This window comes from Camelina sativa, chromosome 13, assembly GCF_030686135.1.
Source record: "Camelina sativa cultivar CO46 ecotype springtype chromosome 13, ASM3068613v1".
NCBI classification, from domain to species: Eukaryota; Viridiplantae; Streptophyta; class Magnoliopsida; order Brassicales; family Brassicaceae; genus Camelina; species Camelina sativa.
The window spans coordinates 3,025,749-3,046,258 of NC_141892.1; the positions used below are offsets into that span (position 1 = coordinate 3,025,749).

The window sequence follows — 20,510 nt, forward strand, 5'->3', positions numbered from 1 at the left end:
AAAAGGGAAGCAAAGAAACGTGGAAAGAAAACAAAATAAGCATATCTTAATACACTTTTGGTCTTTTTTTTTGGTTTCTTGAGAGAAAAAAAATGGATTCTTCTTCACCGGAAGTAAAGATCATCTCGGAATGCTTCGTCAAACCCAAAAGCCTCCCTGAAAAATGGAAAGAGCCATACCATTTTGCACCATTGAATCATTTGATCCTCTCAACCCATTACATCCAGAAGGGTCTTCTCTTTCTCAAACCATCGTTTTCTGAATCTGACGATGCAAAGGACTTCATGGAGACTTTGCTGCAGAAGCTCAAAGACTCGCTTGCCACAACACTTGTCCATTTCTATCTTCTCGCAGGTCGCCTCTCAACTTTGGAAACCGACGATCAAAGTCAACGATCTCACTCTGTGTTTGTCGACTGTACTAACAGTCCTGGTGCTGGATTCATCCATGCCGAATCAGATCTAAGTGTATCAGACATTGTTGGATCCAAGTATGTTCCTTTGGCTGTTCATTCTTTCTTTGATCATCACCAAGCAGTCAACCGCGATGGTTACACCATGAGTCTCTTATCAGTCAAGGTACATTTTACTCATTCTTGTATATTATTCAAATATATATGGACAGATTTGTAGTAATAAAAAGGTGAAACTCTTTCACTAATGGTTTCTAATAAGTCTGAATATATTTTTTCCGGTTATAAAGGTAACAGAGTTGGTAGATGGAGTATTTATAGGATTATCAATGAATCATTCGATTGGAGATGGAAGTTCCTTCTGGCAGTTCTTCAACTCTTTTTCTGATATCTTCAATTCACAAGAAGACATCATTGATAGTAACAACAACAATTTGCTCTGTCTCAAGAATCCTCCAATCTTTCGTGAAATGTCCGGTCCAACTTACAGCCTTCCCTTTAGTGAAACTGATGAGTCCATTAGTCTATACGAAACTCCGGTTTTGAAGGAGAGAATGCTCCATTTCTCATCAGAAACAGTGAGGTTGCTGAAATCAAAGGCGAATCAAGAATGCGGAACGACAAACATCTCTTCTTTTCAGTCGCTAACCGCATTCATATGGAGAAGCATTACAAGAGCAAGAAAACTAGCAAATGATCAAGAAACTACTTGCAGGCTTGCTGCTGGCAATAGATCAAGAATGAATCCACCATTGCCAGTGGATCACTTTGGGGTGTACGTCTCTCTTGTGAAAACGAGTACCACAGTTGGTGATTTATTGGGGAATGACTTTGGAAGGGCTGCTTTGAAGCTTCATCAAGCTGTATCCGAACACACTATCGAAAATTTCTCTGCCGAAATAGATAGATGGTTGAAGTCTCCTATGAAATTAGATAGATTTTTCAGCCCGAATGTTGTTCACATGGGAAGCTCTCCAAGGTTTAACAAGTACGGATGCGAGTTTGGGATGGGGAAAGCTGTTGCGGCTAGAAGCGGTTATGGCGGTAAGTATGATGGGAAGGTATCAGCTTATCCGGGAAGGGAAGGAGGAGGAAGCATAGATTTGGAAGTATGTCTTGTTCCGGAATTTATGGAAGCTTTAGAATCAGATCAAGAGTTCATGTCTATTGTCTCTTCTTCTTCCTGATCCTAATCATATTTTCCACACACAAAACTCAAGTTGCTCCCTAATTTAAATTGAAGCTTTGAAATCAAATGTTTCAACTACTGTCTTTGCTTGTTACTTTATTCTGCAGAACTGTTAAATGTTTCAACCTCATTAAGATGAGAAGTAAAATATTGAAATCTATGTTAGAAGAATGGAGGAGCCTGACGAGCTTGGTTATGAACAGAGTTCTGACTAGTTTTACTTGCGGAGTAAACGGCGAGCCCGTTGGTTCGATTGTTTGACTCTGTAGTTAAGCTCCTCAACATCTTCTTGAAGATGATCCAGTCCATGGTTTTGCCTGCAATTGCCAATTTAAAACCAGTTTTATCAAGGAAACTCTCAGAGAATGTATACAAAGAGACAGTAGATAAAAGATATGAGAAGAAAACCTTTCGATTTCAGTTCCCATGTCAACTGCCATATTCTTCAGCTCGCCAAGAAGGTCGCTCAAATCTGAAAGGCCTTCATCTTGTTTTGCTGTCTCCATCTGTTCGCACAACAATGATACTAAGAATCTTGGTAAACTAAAAAAAAACAACTTTTGCAACTCCAGAAAGTATATAAGAAGGGAGAGAATCCAAACCTCTAGTTTCTGATAAGCATCAGCTGATTCAGGAAGAGGTTCACGGGTTCTTGATTGTTGTTTGGGTAAATGGTTCAGTCCCAGCTTTTCCCTAGTCTCAAAGTGGTTAACTCTTCTCTTGGGGGAATCACCTGGTCAAAAGAATGTAAGAGTTAATAAGCAAAAGACACAGTCCTTGGAAGTGATCAGCCAAAAGAAGAAAAAGAGTAAAAACCTTTAGTTATGACAGGACCAGTAATCGAACGAGTCTTCTTGGGCTTCCAAGTCCTTGAAAAAATGCCTCCAAGGCTTCCAAGAAGCTTCTCACCCTGAAACAAAAACATAAAATAAGGATCATCACCAAAAAACAGAAAACAGAACTGCTTGATTACTAGTTTTGGTTTAAAAATCTCAAGACTTCCCTCACCCGACTAAGATCATGATCGATGTCAACCGCCTTGTGGTGAGTTCTGGTAATCTGTTCGCCTTGCTCATTCAACATGACTAAAGTCCTAGAAGCATCAGATCTAATCTCTTGAGCTACTTTCAAACACCCTTGTACGGTTTTAGTAGTTTCCTGAGACTTGTACAAAGCGTAGCTCTCAAGTTCCTGAACCGTCTGGTTCTCCTTCTCCACATTTCCTCCTCCTGAATCATTACTGTAACGGTTCTTTGCATTCAACGATGATGAAGTGACTCTTTTCTCAACCTCTTCATCATCAGTATCAGTATCATCATCAAAAGGGTTCAAGCTAGATTTCTTAGCAGCCATAGAAAGGATTTAGGGGAAATCCTAATTCTAGAAACCTGAAATCAAAAACTAAAGATTGCTATTGATTCTTTTATATCAGAGGATATAGAAAACTGAACTTTGAAGGTTGATTCGTAAGATCAATTTTGCCAACAATCAAGTAAGTAGACCGCAGACCTAAAATCGACTTTCGAAGATTACCAGAACCAAAACAAACAAACAAAAATCTAAAATTGTACCTGGAAATTTGCAGAGAAGAAGCAGATTGAGAGGTTCCGAGTAAGTTAAAAAAAAAAAAAAAAAAAAGATTGATATAGCAAACAAAAAGAGGGATTAAAGAGTTCGAATTTTCAAATCCGTGTAAGAGAGAAGAAACTGGTGAGAAACTTTAGCAATATTATTTTTATTAATGATTATTTCTTTTTTCTTTAACAAATTAATCTAACAGGTGTAATTATATTTGTTTTCTTATGATAAGACATTTTGACTTGATAATTGATATTCTTCTTAATTTATAAAGAGAAAAAGAACATAAGTTATAGGAAATATTGGAGTTTTTTTATTTAACTATGATTTGACTGCTTTGTGACTGCTTTAGTCGTACGGTGTTGGGGTGAGACAGACGCAGCTTCCTTCCTCCCTCGTTCCTCTTGTTTTGTCTTCAGGTGGAGCTTGCCATTCTCTTTTATGGTTTTGTCTCGAGGTGAATGTTTGTACCGGGGATTGTACAACACTAAGTAAATAAAGATTTTCGGGGAAAGAGTGAAACTGGTTCTTTTATTAACGATAAAAACGTGAGGTCGTCACTAACACGAGTCAAAATTGAGCTCGTCAGTTCACAGGAGAACTAACAAGCTAATAATGACGAGCTCGGAAGCTGAAAGGGATTATACAAAAGACAATAACGGTTTTATACGCAAAGTATTGCTCTCTGGGTATTCTCTCGGGTCTCGATCCCTTTTCCAATAGATGTCTCGAGCTATTTATAAGCGAATGTAGAGTTAGCGCACTCTAGGGTTTTCTGTGTGAAATCCCGAGATTGTCCTCCGAGATTGGCCTATTTCCTTCTATCTCTGGTGAGTCTTTGTTGGGCCGAGTTGGCATATGGGGCAAAGCCCATATCCAACAGTGAAGTAGCCTTTGGAGTCGATAGTTGAATCCATTTGAGCTTACCAGGCTTTGCTTCATTCTGCATTCGGAGCAAACACTCTGCTTCTGTTGGAGTCGTTAGACTCATGTTGTTAACATCCTGCACTCGTTTCAGTACTGATCTCACTTTTCTCCTTGTGTCCTCAAAGAAATAATAGGCAATGCGTTCGCTTCAAAACGTTAAGAACAGTACTAAGTGTTCCATCTGATTCGCTCTCGTCCATCTTTAACTCCGATAGCGACTTGGAATCTAGCTCAAACTTCTTAACGAGCTGCGGTTTATTTGTATCATAATAATACTTTCGAACGCCTTTATTTCTATGTTCCATGCAATTATATACACTCGAATGGAAATAATCAAATAAATTAACAACAATCTCTAAAGCTATTATTCTTTCTTCTTCTTAACCCAAACATCTTTTGTTTGTGCGTCTCTAGACACTTCAAACCTCTGACTTTCTCTGACCATCCTGCCATTTCATGTGTATACAGATCACCAGCCAAATGCGCATCCATCCATCCAAAGATAATGGATGAGACTCAGAAAATGTGAAGATAAAGGTGGAATGGTGTAATAAAGCTAAACATCAAAGCTCAAGACTTTTTTCATATCCCAGGAAGAGAAAGCATCATAGTTGAAGAGGTCTTGTTTGTCTCTCTCTTGATCTTCAAAAAGATAGGAAAGAAAACAACACTTAAGATTCCATTTCCACATACTCGACCAAAAAAAAAATTAAGGAAGCATATATAACATAATACCTGTGCTTCTAGCTCGGCTATTCTCTGTAATGATGCTTGTTCTATGCACACACGGCGTTTGCGTTCCTCATCAAGCAAACATGTCATCTTATACCTTAATTCAGCCATTTCTTGCGTAAGATCTTCTGCTTCGTCCTTCGCCTTCAGTTTCTCCTGTTTCAATTCTTCCTGCAAAATACCAGAAAATCGCAGGTTTTAACTAAGTTGGACAACAATATTTTCTACCAAAGACAGCAAGTAGAGGGGAGTTCCAAAGTTTGTCAAAAGTACTTTCAGTTGCTTCACAATATCTTCGTGCTGCTGTGTCTGTTTCGCCATACCCTCCATTTTATCAATTAAATTCACATTTCGAGGAAGTTCCAGTTTCTTGATGATTGCATCGAAGCTTTTGCTGTGAGACACAAAACAAACATTATTAGGAACAGGGATTAGTTAAATTTGATGATGTAATAAATAAGTCTTAAACTGGAACTTACCGAACTTCATTGGATACAGGAAGCACATGGCTCAATTCAGCGAAGAAGCACCCTGCATCTAGAGGCTGTTTATCTTCACTTTCTAACCGTTCTTTGGTACTTTGAAAGAAATCTATGATACTCTTTTCAGAGGCGGTAAATTTTTCGCTCAGCTCTTCATTTTGCTTCTCAAAGTACTTGACATTCTCTTGTGCCCTCTGAGACTGCAACTGGAACTCCTCAATTATTCCTTTTAATTGATCTTTTTCTTGGATACTTTCTTCTTGAATTTGCATTGCATCAACAAGTGCTTGCTCCAACGTTGTAATGTCAAGCTTCATGCTTTCTATTTCGCACAAGGACTCTAATGTTAAGGATGAGATGGCCTCCTCCAGTTTCTCTATGGAAAGAGACGAACTCTGTAAATCTGATTCTTTGTTCTCGAGTTCTTGTAACAACAAAAGATGTTCGGATTTAGACATGCACAAGTCCTCTCTCAAACAATTAACTTCTTCTTCCAAATTCCTTGATTCAGCTAATTTGAATTCAAGATCGTGCAGATGGTCATTGAGATAGTTCACTTCCTTGCTTCTGAAAATGAGCTGATCTCGCAAGTAATCTACAAGGAGAAGAATAATAATATACGCTGAGACTTATTCGTTCAGAAAGAAACTAAATTGCGTAGCTCAGAATAGGCATTACCAATTTCTTTATAGCAATTCAACAACTCTTTCTCCATGGTCTGAATTCTTGCAGTGTCTTCTAAGCGAGATTCCGATAATGACTTTGTGCGGAGCTCCAACCTCTGTGGTAAAGAGAAGATTAATGTCCAAAAACTCAACCTTCCCTGAAATGTTCATATAAAAAAAGTAGAATATTACTCTGACTAATTCGATACTACGAGGCTGCGATTCTCTCAGCATGTCCTTCTCTTTCCTTAGCTGCCAAAAACAAATCAAATAGCACAAAAAAATAAGACTTCATCGATCCAAGAGAGTCATTACAATAAATATGTGAGTCCAACTTTCACAAAGATACGTAAGTACAAAATAACAAAGAAGTGTTTACCTCCCTGCGTCGTGTCCCAATCTGCAGAAGCTCTTCAACATCAAACGAGTTCTCACAATCACTTCTAGAACTACATGCCGAGCTACTGCTTCCCGAGAAACTACCCGAGCTACTCGACATTAAAAAAAAAAACAGTAATTGCCACTGCCAAGGCAATGAATCATTAGCAACATGAACCTATTACAACTAACTTGACACGAATCCAAGCCCTAAATCAAAATTAGACTAACGTTGAGCTTATCTTTCCATAAAAATCAAAATTACGCTATAATAATAAATTAAAAAAAAAAAAAAAAAAAAAAAAAACTTCAACAGGTAAATGAGAAATTAGAGAAACGTCAACTTCACAAGTCAAATTATTCGCTAAAATTAGATGAAAGGCGCCTCTTTACTCGATTCCTTTGAAGTAATTGGGGAAAACAAAACTATACATACCACTTAGATAAACGCCAATTTCAACAAACAAAGGATATATAATTGCAACCCAGGAAAAAAACATTGATGAGCGAATACAAAAGCGCAAAGAAACGTTTACCTTCCCAGCGCAATTCCTCCCTGAGATTATTCCGACGAAGAATTTGATCGGAGCGATGATTTTTTTTTTTTTTGAATTTGAATTTGATAATCCTCCCAATTTATTTTTGCGTCTCTCGGTTTCTTCGAAACGATGCCAGACTAGAGAGAGACCAGATGAGTAAACCATTACATGACCCTTGTTTTAAAAAACGAGAACCGGGTCAATCCGGTTTAGTCGGGTCGGGTGGGCGGGTAAAATAAAATCCGAAAACTAGTCCGTAAATCATCTGGGAGAGATGAGAGTTGAAGCAAGCTATAGTCAACTCATGGCGGTCGCAATACAACCTCAAGCGACTTCTCTAGCGAGGCTCGTCTTCCTCACCAAACCAATTGGAAGAGGAATCTTCACTTTACAACCTAAGAAGAATCACCGGAAACCCATTTACGTCTTCTCTCTCCACCAGACTTCTTCTCCGCTAACAACAACAACTCTCACCTCCTCCAACAACACTCCTAAATATGATGAGCAGCCGCAGCAAAAACTCTCCTTCACCATCAACTACCTTATCGACTCATGTGGTTTATCTCCAGATTCCGCCACCTTAGTTTCTCGCAAACTCTTACTAGATTCTCCAGAACGACCCAACACGGTTCTAAACCTTCTTCGTGACCACGGTTTCACCGCTTCTCAGATATCAACTCTCGTCAAGAAACGTCCCGTTCTCTTATTAGCCAATGCTGACTCAGTCCTCCTCCCGAAACTCAGATTCTTCCTCTCCATCGGCGTCTCTAAATCTCTACTTGCTCGAACCTTAGCTTCTGATCCCACAATCTTGACTAGATCTCTCGTTAATCAGCTCATCCCTTCTTACAATTTCCTCAAAAGCGTTCTTGATTCCGACGAGAAGATCGTGGCGGCGCTGCGGAGGACCACTTGGGTCTTTTTAGAGGATCATACAAAGAATCTTGTACCTAACATCAGCTACATGAACGAGACTGGTGTCCCTGAGAATTGTATTAAGCTGCTTCTCACGCATTTCCCTGAAGCTGTGATGCAAAAGAGCCACGAGTTTCAATCTATCGCTAAGCAAGCTCGAGACATGGGATTCAATCCTCAGAAGTCAACCTTTGTGCTGGCGATTCACGCTCTTTCTGGGAAAGGAAACAAATCTATATGGGACAAATGCTTTGAGGTTTACCAGAGATGGGATTGGTCGGAAGATGATATCATGTGCGCTTTCAAGAAGCATCCGCATTGTATGATGTTGTCTGAGAGGAAGATCAATAGGACCATGGAGTTTTTCGTGAATGAGATGAATTTGGCGCCTAGATCGATCGCGCAGTGTCCTGTGGTGTTGTTCTTTAGTCTTGAGAAGAGGATTATCCCCAGGTGTTCGGTTGCTAAGGTGTTGGTATCGAAAGGGCTTGTGAAGGAGGATTGGAGCTTGACTTCGTTGTTGGTTCCAGTGGAGAAAGTGTTTTTGGAGAAGCTCGTCTTCAAGTACGAAGATGAGTTACCTGAGTTGATGGATGTGTATCAAGGATGCATCAAACTCTGAGCTTTTGATTTTTTTTTACTGTTTCCGTTGTCATATCTTTCATTTGCTGAGAGACACGAATCTTTTTGAAAAGAGTGTAGTGTGAATCCAATTTTGCTACTAAATAATAGCAAACGCAAACTCACAATTGAGACATAGCATACATGATCAAATTAGTGTGTTTTAAAGACAGAACAGTAAATAGGGCAAAAGGCAAGAATCGATTTGCCTATATGTTTTGTATACACACACGCACACAGATACATATACACACACATACACGCCTTGATATATATATATTTATGTACGTACATGCGTGAATGTGTATGTGTGTGTTCATAAAAATTTGAGAGTTACAGTGACAGAGATTCTAAATCTTCCAGAAGAGAGATAGAGAGTTTTACAACAATATATCTTACACAAATCGATGACCCTCATTCACCGATCCAACCTGCAAAAAAACGAATCTTTCATTATCAGTGAAGATTCATTACATAGAGACAAATACCAAATCTATCTTATATTCTGAATGAACTTACGAACTAAGAAGATGTTGAAGACAAGATTCATTTATCAACGCCTACATCAAGTGCTTTAGAGCCCATCATCACATTCGAATCGATTTGCTTGTCAAATTTCTTCTTTCTCCTCTCTTCAAATTCTTGGTATCCTTCCATCTATCCATTATATATATCGTTATGTCACAAGACAAAATTCAAATAAGTTTAGATAATGTTCTTCGAGGTTACTGACTTACCAGCTGAAACTGATCCATGGAAATGGGATTGTTATGCAAAGAAAGATTTTGCAGACTCTTGCAATGTATCAGCAACCCATCTGGAATCTGCAAAACCATTAGTGTTACAGTATTCACAGGAAGAAGACAGAATCCGAAAAAGGTAAACGGATGATTGAACAAATCACATTTCGATTATCTACCTGGTTCACTTGATTATTGTCTAAGCAAAGCGACTTTAACTGAGTCAGGTTGCAGAGTGATGCAGGAAGCTCTTCAACAACGTTATCTGCAAGGCTATCCCAAATCACGACTAAGTTTTGGAGAAGAAACAACCAGAGAGTTTCCAAAAGACATTTGATGTTTCTAAATCACCAAACGAACAAATAACGGTTGGAAGGAAGCGGAATCAAAAAGGTGAAAATAGAAACATACCATTAGCCTGTATTTCTTCTAAAGAAGCACAACTCCCCACTGATTCAGGAAGGGATTTCAATCTGTTATTCGAGACATTCAACAGCACTAGCTGCATTTGATAAGAGAATGCAAATTAAATATATAAGGCGGATGCTTAAGCTATGGGTTTGGGAAAAGAAGTCACTTACATTGCGCAAACTACCAATAGTATCAGGCAAGTATATGAGCATATTTCTGGAGATTGATAGTTGTTCAAGCCGTACCAACTGACCCACTGGACAACAAACAAATAAGGTTTATACAAAATTGTTTTAAATGGACAAAAAAAAAAGTATAGTTTTTAATCAAAAGAAAATTGTTCTTACATTCATCAGGCAAACAGCTGATGCGGTTTCCATCAAGCATCAAAACTTTGAGAGATTGAAGTTTCCCTAGATTCCCTGGAAGGCGCTCAACTAGATTATCAGCTATTAACTGTGAAAAAATGCAGTATGAAGGGAAAGAGTCAAAAGCCACAGCGAGTACCAACAAGCATTCTATCATAGCTAATAATACAAAATGCACCAAGAAACGATGAATGTAAAAAGAGAGGCAAAGAGTTGTCTCACCAGACGCTGCATATTGATTAACTTGCTGATTTCTCCAGGTACATCAGCTGGTCAAAAACCCAACCAAGTCCCATCAACTAACTAAGTCCATTTTCAATCAGAAATTTTAAAAGAGAAAGAAAAGCAGAGAAGCCAATACCGATCTTATTGTGAGTTAGATCGAGTGTTCGCACTGCTCTCTCCATATCAATCACTTCATCCGGAAATGTCTGCTCAACAAAACCCAAAACAGGACAAGAGATCAGACAATTCCAGTGTTAAAAAAAAACCCCACAAAACGAAACCCTAACCAAATTCATAACTCAACCAACAAAGTTTGGTGCTTTTTCGTCTAATCAATAAAAAGCTTTCTCAATCATGGCAAACAAGAGACCAAACCCAACACAGAGAAAAATCTCTACAATATTCATATGAAAAAAAAAAAAAAAAAAAAAGGTTTAATCATATAGAAGTTTTCCATAGGATGAGCTTTTTAACCTTCAATTTGGAGTCGCGGAGACCAACAATGCCGGTGGATCGCCACCGTGAGATCCGATTAGCCTTAGAACCACCAGCTGTATTGCTCGCGCAACACCCCATTCTTATTTTGTTTGTGATTCTTCGCCGATCGTCGTCGCAGTAGATTTTGTTTTAAAAGATTAGATGATTATACAATAAAATATATTATAATAAGAAATGATTGAAGAAAATCTCCAAACCCAGAAAGTTTCAAAAGGAATCTGATTGCTAAAAAGATATCAGACTTTTTTTGGTCAAAAACTTTTCACGAATTTTGGTTTTTGAGGTTTAGGTGTGAGGGTCAAGGTCTTTCTCTACCTCTCTCTCTCGCGGGTATATAGGTAAAACAAAAAAAAAATATAAATTGGAAACACGAAGACCGGTTGGTTAAAAGAACTCAAATACAAACTCTTACATCGATCCTCGACGATTTCCACAACGCCCCAAGGCTCAATTTTTTCCAAGTCAATTAATTTTGTTCCTCGAATTGAATGTTTATTTACTGAAACAAAACACTCAGTTTTGAAGAAAACCTTAATTTTGTCTCTAGTCTTGAATCTATTAAATCCCTAAATCAACTCTCATGATTTTGTATAATAAGATAGTTTTAACAACAACCAAATTTTATAAAGTTAAATAGAGCCCTAACATTAACAAAAAAATTATATTACAACAAGTCTCCTTTGTTTGGTTTTTTCGTTAACCCCTTCCTCAAGCAACTGCAGGCTTATATGGCACTGGTCTAATGGAATGGTCGAGCAAAACAATTATTTCTTCCGATTAAGTTTCACATTTAATAAATCAAATTCAGACCGGAAAACCGATTTCATATGAATAGCCAAAATGTGTAGTCACAAGTTAAGCATCTGAATATATACATATATGTACATGATTCTCCTAGAAATTATATTGATATATATATATATATATATATATATGAGAAGAACTCATCGAAAGACAAAGATCAATAATTTTAACAAGCTTTGTATCAGTTTCATTCATGTGAAACTTGACACTACACTATCACAACACCCAAAAATCTTGGAACCAGAATCCATTTTTTGGTTCCTTTTTCCTTTTTTTGTTTTTTTCCTAATATCACACCAGAACCCGCTTTTTTCATCCAGCGGATTTCGATCTCCAAAACTATCTAACGCTCCTTAGTTAGACAGACAGTTGTACAAGTACGAGATATGTAAAATACACATATTTTGTAAACATTCTGACGAGACAACAAGTCAATAACTAACCACTGATAGTTGATTGGCTGTTGACGATTGAAGGTTTTTGTCTTTTGTCTTTTCATTTTTTACTCTGTTTTAAGTTAGCCGTAGAGCCATTTCTTGAAGCAGTGTTCGTTTCTGTGAAGCGTTTATCACTTGATTGGTTTCTGCATTCTCTAGAACATCTGTGATTATAGCCGCTGCATGACCCAGTGGCTCCTCCGCAGCTCTCTTCAGCATGAAAGCCTGTTGCAAAAGTGAAGATAAGCGCGAGTAAAATATCAGTTTTAGCGATAACAAATGTTCGAGCTTTTAGCGGAGTTACGAAAAACAAAAGACTTCTCTATCCAATCTAAAAGCTTAGTTAGTGAAGAACCTGGCCATGGTGAGATATGTTTAAGGTACATGGTTGCTGAAACCAAGGTTCTCCATCAATTTGCACAGGTAACGGCGCACAAAGTTGTATCTTGACTGATTGCCCCTGAGCTAGCCTTCTCGCACGAGACAACCCGACCTGAAAGGTGTGAAAACAAACAAAAATCAATTGATCTTAGTATTCAGGGTTAGCAGTCAGATGTGTCAACAGATCAGATAGAATGCAAATATAACCTGAAGCTTTCCCAGGTGCCATGTTCCAGATATACTCACGACTTCCACTATCTTGTCGTGCATTGATTGTGGATCAAAGTTTTCATATGTTTCATCTTCGTTCTGCCATAAATCCACCCCTCCCATGTAACTCCCAATGTTTGCAACAAGTATTCCTTCCGCATCCTTCCAAGATTTAGCATATAGAAGTTAGAGCATTAATCATCATGCGGGTTTTATCTGTAAGGTATCTGTGACTCACCTCAGGAACCTCGATGTCAACACCATCCACCTCAACGCGAACTTGCCAAGGGAAATCTTCGAATGTTCTGTCCATTATACTCCTTGCACCTTCTCTGGCATAGAGGACTTTATTCATAAACTGCACACGGAGACCATACAAATATCAGTTTCATGGGCTAAATATTAACAATACAGCTTCTCTACAATATATGCCAGTTAAATCATGATTCATGACTATGAAATGTAGAAATACAGTTGTCCTAAGGTTATATCAAATTTTATCAATTAATGTTTATTTGGTTACCTGGCTATAAAATCTCTCTGGATTCTCCTCCCGTAGATTGTGAATTTCAAGGGCGACCTTCGCATCACACCCAACCCCTGTTAACATTAGCAACAATTATAAGCTATGGGTTTCAAGATAGCAGTCATCTCATTTACAAAGATAGTAATATACACAACGGGAATGGTTCAAACTAGCCCTCATGAAGAGAGTCTACATAATAATACAATTTTAATTCTATAGATTTGAAACGCAAATTGCCATGTTAACTGCAAATATTTTTAAACTAGAGATGAGTCCTCATAATAGTATTAGTATTATGTACGGGAAAAATGTTGCAACAGAACTAAAGGACTCTGGAACTGAGATCAGATAGGTTGAGTACACCTAGAGGTTTTGAAAGCAAAGCTTCGAAGTTATTCACTTAGAGGTTTTGAATTTAACTGACCTATATAATTGTTCATATATTTTGGCGACTGAAGTTGCTTTCCTTGTTGATTAGAAATCGATACTTTCCAACGATCAAGAACAGTGACTGCAGCATGCTCTATGTTCTGTAATACTGTAGACAGGCCTCCTTGTCTCTCAACAGAGCCCAAACCACCACCCCAATTTAATACTCGGGATAGATCATTCCCGGTTCCAGCAGGCAGGATAGCAACTGCAGGAGGAGAGACGAAATTCTGCTTTTCTATTGCATCTAATACCCAACCAGCAGTGCCATCTCCACCACAAACAAGAACTCTAAAGTGAGGAACCTTCCTGAAGAGGAAAAGTCCCACTTCTGGTCCCTGCACAGAACTCAATTCACAAACCTGCAAGAAAATTGCTCCACCAATAAACTTCAAGACCATAGATTAGGAAAATGCATTGAAAATGTCCACAGATATAAGTCTGTAACAAGTTTTCCAGGCAGCATACTCTACCTGCACGGGATTTAGAAGAAGATGAAGGCGTTGACGAAGGGAATCACCTCGTTGAGCACCACTCTTTTTATTAATAAAAACCAACAACGGTCTTGCATCTGAAGGCAAATCAGTGAGCTCATACTTAAGTTTCGACCTTAGCGCATGATATTCCTTCTGACCAAGAGACCCGCTTCTCTTAACACTGGGCTTCTTTTCCAGCTTGCCACTGCTATCACTGTCCCCGTGAGAAGAATCACCATTCATAACACTGATAGTATTTTCAAGCATGGCATGGGAGCCATTAACAACAGGTGGGCCTGTCTCAGCTGTGCTTTCTGTCGATTCATCGCAATTGCTACTACTATTACCCGTGTCAGCTGAAGTTTCATTAGCTTGCTTGTATTTTTTGCTTTGACTCCTGATGCTGGCAAGGGCGGTTGATGCAAGTTCATTAGCACCGTGCGTGATTGAGCTCAGAAACCCACCAGAGGGATTCCGTGTCAATTCCTTAACGTAGAGAGGGCACAATATTAGCCTTCTAAGCGGGCCTAAGTCACAAATGTCACCAGTTTCATTCGACATGTTACTGTGACAGTCAACATGCACAAGACGTTGACACCACAAGCAGCACCATATAGGAGAACCCCCAAGAAAGGAGCTACTACATGACTCGTCACAGTAGCTACAAAACGAGGAGTCATCAGGCTGATCAGCCCCTTCTGTCCAGCGCACTGCCCACTGGTGCACCACATGCTCATATCCAGTCATGGAGACACATTTGCAATCTTTAGCCGCAGTTGAAGAACAGTTAAAATGGGCAGCTGCTCCACAGATTGAGCACCTGTGGAAAACACTTTCTGAAGCTACAATTGCCTGAGATGGCGACATGGACTTGAAGCATACACAACAGTTGAAGTTCTTGGCACGAGATATAGGGTCGGTTTCCCAGCTATGTGGAGCAACAGGAACCTTATGTCGTGCCTTTGGGTTTTTCTTTGATCTGGCAATGGCTTTCGTCCAACTTAAGTTGATATTTCTTCGCCATTGAAAAGCTGTGTAGGCGATGGTCAAAATACCAACAAGGGCAGCAACAAAACAAGAGAACATTAAACCGCGAGACTCGAACGATTCAGCTGGATTCTTGCTGTTCCAATTAGGAAAAAACATCCCCAGTTCTCCATCGTCGTCCATTTATGTATGTTGCAACCCTACAACTACAAGTAAGAAAATTTCCTGACTAGAAGAAGCCCCAAAAGATTCCTGTCTTGGTCAGGTCCACACACAGGTCATCAAAAAAACTTCTTCAAACTCCATATCCTCATCATCCATCAAAATCTTGATACACTCAGAACAAGCTATCTCGTAGAAGACAACAATCACAGGTTCAACAATAGAAGACAAACTCTTCTGCCCAGTCCAGCAAAAAAAAAAAAACGTTAAGAGACAATCGTTTTCATAAGAAACATTGCATCACAGATACACCAATCACCAATGTTTTTTAAAAAAATAACTACTAGATATATATAATTCTCTCTTTGCTCAGATTCTAAACTTTAGTAATTGTAATGTTGATTCAGATTCAGACTCTAATCGAACAATCTTAATCAAGCTTGGACAACACCTCCTTAGATATCAAACTCGAGCTCAAGTGAAATAATCAAACTCAGATCACAAAATTCCAAAATCCTCCAATTAAAAAAGTGGACATAGACTGCGAAGATCCAATGGAAAATAAAAAATATATATATATAATCTAGAATATTTATAAATTAAAAAAAAAAAAAAAAAAAAAAAAGAAGGGGCAGAGAAACCCTAACCTCCAAAAGCGAGAGAAGAAGAAGAAGAAGTAAGAGATGATCAAATAAGAGAGAAATCGAGCAAGCCGATGAGATGCGATGCGATGCGAAGGAAGACCAAAGCCCAGAAGAATCGAGAGCGACCAAGCACGAAGCTAAAAAAAATTCCTCAAAATCCAAATTTTTTTTCTTTCTTTTCTTTTGTGTTGTTTTTAAAAAAAAAAAAAAAAAGCAGATGCTCTCTTTCTCTTTTGAGTTTTTTTTTATAATACGATTGAAATAAAAAAAATAAAAAAGGGATCTTAGTTTTTGATTTATTCGATCGGACTTATGTGTGTATATATATTATTGAGAAGCAGCAAGCAAATAAGAAAGAGAAAGATTCTTCTGGGGACGAAGAAAGAGATGGTTTTTTTTTAATCAAATCTATTGTATCCGTTTTACACGGCTCGGCCACGTCGGATAATGGATGAATCTCGAGTTTCAGGTAGCCACGTGGCCTAATCCTTTTTTGTCGGCAAAGGGCCCAGGCCCATCCATGCCACGGTTTCGGAAATTACTTCAGCATGGATGACATTGACCCACTTTAAAAAAAAAAAAAAACAACTAAAATTATTTCCTTTTTTATTTATAATTCAAGGAGAAATTGTCCAAATCTGGAATTTGTGGCATGGTTTCTCATCCAAGGTGTGATATTTTTTTTGGTAAGATGATGGAATAAATCAATAAAAAAGGAAAAAGAAGAAGACTAAAAAAAAAGGAAAACTTAAAAATACACTATGTATATATATGTACTTGTACAAGTATATATATGTCAATGTCAGTTTTCTCCTATGCTCGATCGAACTTTGGATTAAGTATGTCTTACTCGCTTCAACCAACCGACTTCAAAAATACGGGATCCTTCTAAACATGCATCACTTTTCGCATTGTTTGTAAATACAGTAATACGTGTTTTATCCAGTGGTACTGCTGTGCAGCGTTACCACTCACATTTACAAATTACAAGTTATGATTTATATTTTAGAATTTAAGGCAAACAAAAGAATTGCACAAAATTGCTCTAATAAATCTAGGTCGTGATGGTTTTATGACTTTTTCTTCATCCAGCTATCATTATTTGGTTCAATATGCAACATGTCCATCAAAAATGTCGACACGGCTGCCTATTATTTAATCATCATTTTTCGAAACCCAAGTTATATAAACCATAAAATTAGGTCAAAGAAAATGTATCAACACGATTTTATTCCGTTATTTTATATATGAAACTGATCAATCTTCTTATATACATCAACCTATTTTTCATTTTCATTTTACTTTTTAACTGAAAAACAGATACGACTTGTAGAAACAACATGTATGGGAAATGGTCTAAGTAATTCTTCAATCTTCACAATATGAACTCTACAGTTTCGACTAATCACAATATGAACTCCACATGAGTTTCGACTAAACTTTGATTGCTAATAAATTGACATATATATATATATGCGCCATAGTCTAGATGTCCCTTCAAAAACGGACACTTCGAGTACAGGTACTCTATATACTAGTAGATACTATATGATTTTGCAAATCTAGTAGATACTAGTATATGATTTTGCAAATTTGAACTGAACCAGTGTATTCCTTTCCAACACTTCACACTACTACTACTAGTCGGTTTCTAAACCAAAAATAATACTATTAAAACGGTAATCACTTTTTTTTTGTCATATCGGAAGCTAGTTTGATCAAGGCTAATGTACTGAGCCCTCACGGATCTCGAGGCTAGAGAGAAGCTAAAACAAAAGTTAACCAAATCGGACGGTACATATCTACTGACACAATGAAATCATGATGCATAGAGTACTAGTAGACAGCTCTTCGGATCTTCTAGGCATCAACAAATTTGTTTCTTATTATTACCAAATAGTAATATATATACTCAACCAAAATCATTCCTTCTCTCCACCTCTAAACCGCCTCCAATGGCTTCTCCCGATGATGACGACGCCACCGTCGTTGCTAGACAAGCTCCGCAGCCGCCCACACAGTCCTTCTTTCCTCACAATAGCTACTACTTCTGTGCGCCGCCGTCCATATACGTCATCTCCGGCGGCAACTTCCCTCCTCCTCCTCCATCACTATGGGTGTATTATCCTCTTTGGTATATTCACCCTAACCCGAATCAGTTTGTGTCTACACACGAACTTCCTCCAAACCCTAGCCAAGAGCTCACCCTTCCGCGGGCTAGTAGCAGAAGAATTTTTGGCCGGAGAAGTTACGGACGAGATAAGAAGCTTGCATGGGTTAGGAAGACATCACACGAAGTTGAATCTAATGACGATCACATCACCACCGTCATGCTTCGTAACATACCAAACCGATACACGTGCGTATATATATAACTTCATAGTAGTCTATATAATTCCTTCATAACTAGTAGATTAGATATATGCTAGTTTTTAGACAAAAGTATTATTTTTTTTTTGTTTGTTGTTGCGGTGATTAAATGATGAGGCATATGGTGAAACTTATGGTTAACAATGTTTGCAGGAGAGAGATGATGATTGAGTACATGGATAAACACTGTGATGAGGTTAACGGAAGTGATAGAAATGAAGAGTCACCAATCTCTGCTTATGATTTCTTGTATATCCCTATTGACTTCAAGTAAGTTTTAAGTTTTTATCATTAAATCCTTTATTCGTTAGTTTCATCTTTGTTTTGATCGTCATGTGTGTGTGTGTGTGTGTGTAAGAAAGAGTAGAAACGAAATGATGCTATAAAAATCTTGGAAACCATGATCATAATCGATAATATATCATTGAATATATATATGCATGTGATGTAACTAACAACTTACAATTTTTGCATGAATGTATTTGTAAGATTGACTATTGACTAACAACGTTACTAGTCAATTTTTACAATTGACTAACAATGTTACTAGTCAACCAATACCTTTACTTGATCATAACATTACCCACATGAATGGTACCACATTTAACAGGACTACAATGAACAAAGGGTATGCATTCGTGAACTTCACAAATGCAAAAGCAGTGTCCAAGTTTAAGGCTGCTTGTAACCACAAGCAGTGGAGCCATTTTTACTCATCAAAAGTGCTTGAGATTACTTCTGCTAGGATTCAGGCTAGTCTCCACTCCTATACCTCTACATATTTATACACATATCTGTCTATCTTATCGTATACCAATCTTATTGTGACACTTGCGTAGGGCAAAGATGAGCTGGTGAGACGTTTCAAGGATATGACATATCCGGATGAGGCGTATAGTGCAGTATGTTTCAGCCCAGCACGCAGCGGAAGGGAGACTATGGTTCAAACCACAATGGTCGGTAATGCACCGAACCAATGAGCTCGGTTTAGTCTTTTTATATATTTGCCATTATGAATAAAAAAACAGTGTATCTGATGGTGAACATGGAACTAGGTTGGAAAAGTAAAGACTCAGACACCAAACCAAATCCAAGTAAAAACTCCGAAAGGTCTAGTTTTGGATTTGGTTTTTGATGTGTGTGAGTCTTGACTTTTTGTTAGTGTTATGTTTAAGGGTCTACTAGCTTGTTTCTCTATCTCTCTATCTTGTTGAACTGCTTTATGTTTATTATAAATATTTTATCTTCTTCTTTTTCTTTTATTTGTTTGTTGTTATGAATATTATTCTCAATTTCAGAAATTTGGTTGAATTTGTTTGTGAAAATCGAATCATATACGTCACTAGAGCTCGTAGATAAGACAATTATATATATATATATATATAATTATATATATATATCTATATATATATAGGATTCCCATTTTTTTTTTTTTGGCCAAACGAAGATTTCCTTTTTAACCAGTTAATTTTCTAACCTGATAAAAAGATTAACAACATAGAAAATAATGACGTGAACGATATTGCCCGGTGGGTTATTACGACTTTTTCTAACAACGGTGGATATTTTGGACGTTTTGGAACATACGAAAAGAGTTGCTTATTTTATTTGAACCCACATTAATAACTAAAGAATCTTTGATAGAAAGGTACTCGCGGTTTTGTCGTTCTTTTAAAACATGGTGTATAAAAAACCTACCATATATACCCTAGGGCCCCTATTCTGGCACCTCCTTTACAGATTCCAGTTTTTATTGAGCCGAAACCATCATTGTTGGCAGGCTTGGGTGACGATAGACTTTGCAATAGATAATTAGTACTTTTTTTTGTCAAAAATCTTTGTTTCTTGGGAGCATGGAGCGAGAGAAGTGACGTAGAGAAGACGTACATTGTGGGGGCTGTCCACAAATAGTGACCAAAAAGGTTTCTTTGTATATAGTGACTTTTGCAATTTTCAATACTCTTCTTAACAATAATTCGATAAAATATTAAATTCAGAACTTCGGAATATATATGAAATTACAAAACTCTTGCTAATTTGGGAGTGGATAAAAATTAAACCAGATATTATGAGGAAAAAAAACTTCGCATAGTTTTGGAAAATTTTGTTTTTTTTTTGGAAAACTGTACAATGTCAGTAGTATTACTTATTACAACAGATTTGGGAATGAAACGGGAAACCTCCAAATGGGTATGGGTACAGTACACACACTCAGTTCACCTGTCCCGGACAGCCCTAATGTCATCATCACTACACTTAGGTTAGGTATGAGAGACTGACTTGTTTAATCAGAAAGTTGGTTTCAACTAAAGTCGCCAAAAACACCGCTGAGAGTGTCAAACAAAAAACAAAAGGATCCAAAACATAACTAATCATTACAACTTAGCCGAAACAAAACAAAAAC

General features: G+C 37.7%; 6 protein-coding genes and 1 pseudogene across 8 annotated transcripts; 3 read left to right on the forward strand and 4 right to left on the reverse strand.

Annotated features, from left to right (window-relative positions):
* The first annotated feature begins 2 nt into the window (after positions 1-2).
* Positions 3-1,679, forward strand: LOC104734805 (putative acetyltransferase At3g50280). Its single transcript, XM_010454451.2, has 2 exons — positions 3-578; positions 703-1,679. The coding sequence occupies exons 1-2, from the start codon at positions 93-95 to the stop codon at positions 1,597-1,599; spliced, it is 1,383 nt and encodes a 460-aa protein (XP_010452753.1). The 5' UTR covers positions 3-92; the 3' UTR covers positions 1,600-1,679.
* LOC104734803 (SNAP25 homologous protein SNAP33) lies at positions 1,669-3,409 on the reverse strand. Its single transcript, XM_010454450.3, has 6 exons — positions 3,173-3,409; positions 2,610-2,989; positions 2,418-2,511; positions 2,204-2,334; positions 2,010-2,107; positions 1,669-1,918 (listed from the first exon to the last, which is right to left on the reverse strand). Exons 2-6 carry the CDS (start codon positions 2,952-2,954, stop codon positions 1,819-1,821), a joined length of 768 nt encoding a protein of 255 aa, XP_010452752.1. The 5' UTR covers positions 2,955-2,989; positions 3,173-3,409; the 3' UTR covers positions 1,669-1,818.
* Positions 3,410-4,360: 951 nt separating this feature from the next.
* Positions 4,361-7,067, reverse strand: LOC104734806 (uncharacterized). Of its 2 annotated transcripts, none has more exons than XM_010454452.3 (8): positions 6,900-7,067; positions 6,365-6,508; positions 6,178-6,237; positions 5,999-6,101; positions 5,318-5,915; positions 5,112-5,232; positions 4,842-5,009; positions 4,361-4,748 (listed from the first exon to the last, which is right to left on the reverse strand). In XM_010454452.3, exons 1-8 carry the CDS (start codon positions 7,065-7,067, stop codon positions 4,689-4,691), a joined length of 1,422 nt encoding a protein of 473 aa, XP_010452754.2. In that variant the 3' UTR covers positions 4,361-4,688. The 2 variants fall into 2 exon arrangements, with proteins under 2 accessions (XP_010452754.2, XP_010452755.1); XM_010454453.3 differs by having other exon boundaries at positions 6,365-6,473; positions 6,900-7,056.
* Positions 7,068-7,176: 109 nt separating this feature from the next.
* LOC104734807 (transcription termination factor MTERF15, mitochondrial) lies at positions 7,177-8,574 on the forward strand. Its single transcript, XM_010454456.3, has one exon. It carries the CDS (start codon positions 7,177-7,179, stop codon positions 8,437-8,439), a length of 1,263 nt encoding a protein of 420 aa, XP_010452758.2. The 3' UTR covers positions 8,440-8,574.
* Positions 8,575-8,620: 46 nt separating this feature from the next.
* Positions 8,621-11,213, reverse strand: LOC104734808 (plant intracellular Ras-group-related LRR protein 7-like). Of its 2 annotated transcripts, none has more exons than XR_015577825.1 (10): positions 10,657-11,170; positions 10,319-10,388; positions 10,180-10,226; positions 9,937-10,045; positions 9,760-9,845; positions 9,590-9,680; positions 9,358-9,451; positions 9,176-9,262; positions 8,958-9,095; positions 8,621-8,869 (listed from the first exon to the last, which is right to left on the reverse strand). XR_015577825.1 is itself a non-coding variant. In XM_010454457.3 (10 exons), the coding sequence occupies exons 1-9, from the start codon at positions 10,756-10,758 to the stop codon at positions 8,985-8,987; spliced, it is 789 nt and encodes a 262-aa protein (XP_010452759.1). In that variant the 5' UTR covers positions 10,759-11,213; the 3' UTR covers positions 8,621-8,869; positions 8,958-8,984. The 2 variants fall into 2 exon arrangements, 1 of the variants encoding a protein (XP_010452759.1); XM_010454457.3 differs by having other exon boundaries at positions 9,358-9,443; positions 10,657-11,213.
* Positions 11,214-11,648: 435 nt separating this feature from the next.
* LOC104734809 (diacylglycerol kinase 1) lies at positions 11,649-16,160 on the reverse strand. The gene is made up of 8 exons (XM_010454458.2): positions 15,740-16,160; positions 13,941-15,329; positions 13,463-13,829; positions 13,036-13,112; positions 12,751-12,870; positions 12,510-12,674; positions 12,277-12,414; positions 11,649-12,146 (listed from the first exon to the last, which is right to left on the reverse strand). Exons 2-8 carry the CDS (start codon positions 15,111-15,113, stop codon positions 11,997-11,999), a joined length of 2,190 nt encoding a protein of 729 aa, XP_010452760.2. The 5' UTR covers positions 15,114-15,329; positions 15,740-16,160; the 3' UTR covers positions 11,649-11,996.
* Positions 16,161-17,225: 1,065 nt separating this feature from the next.
* On the forward strand, positions 17,226-19,097 carry LOC104737883 (uncharacterized; annotated as a pseudogene).
* The last annotated feature ends 1,413 nt before the right edge of the window (positions 19,098-20,510 follow it).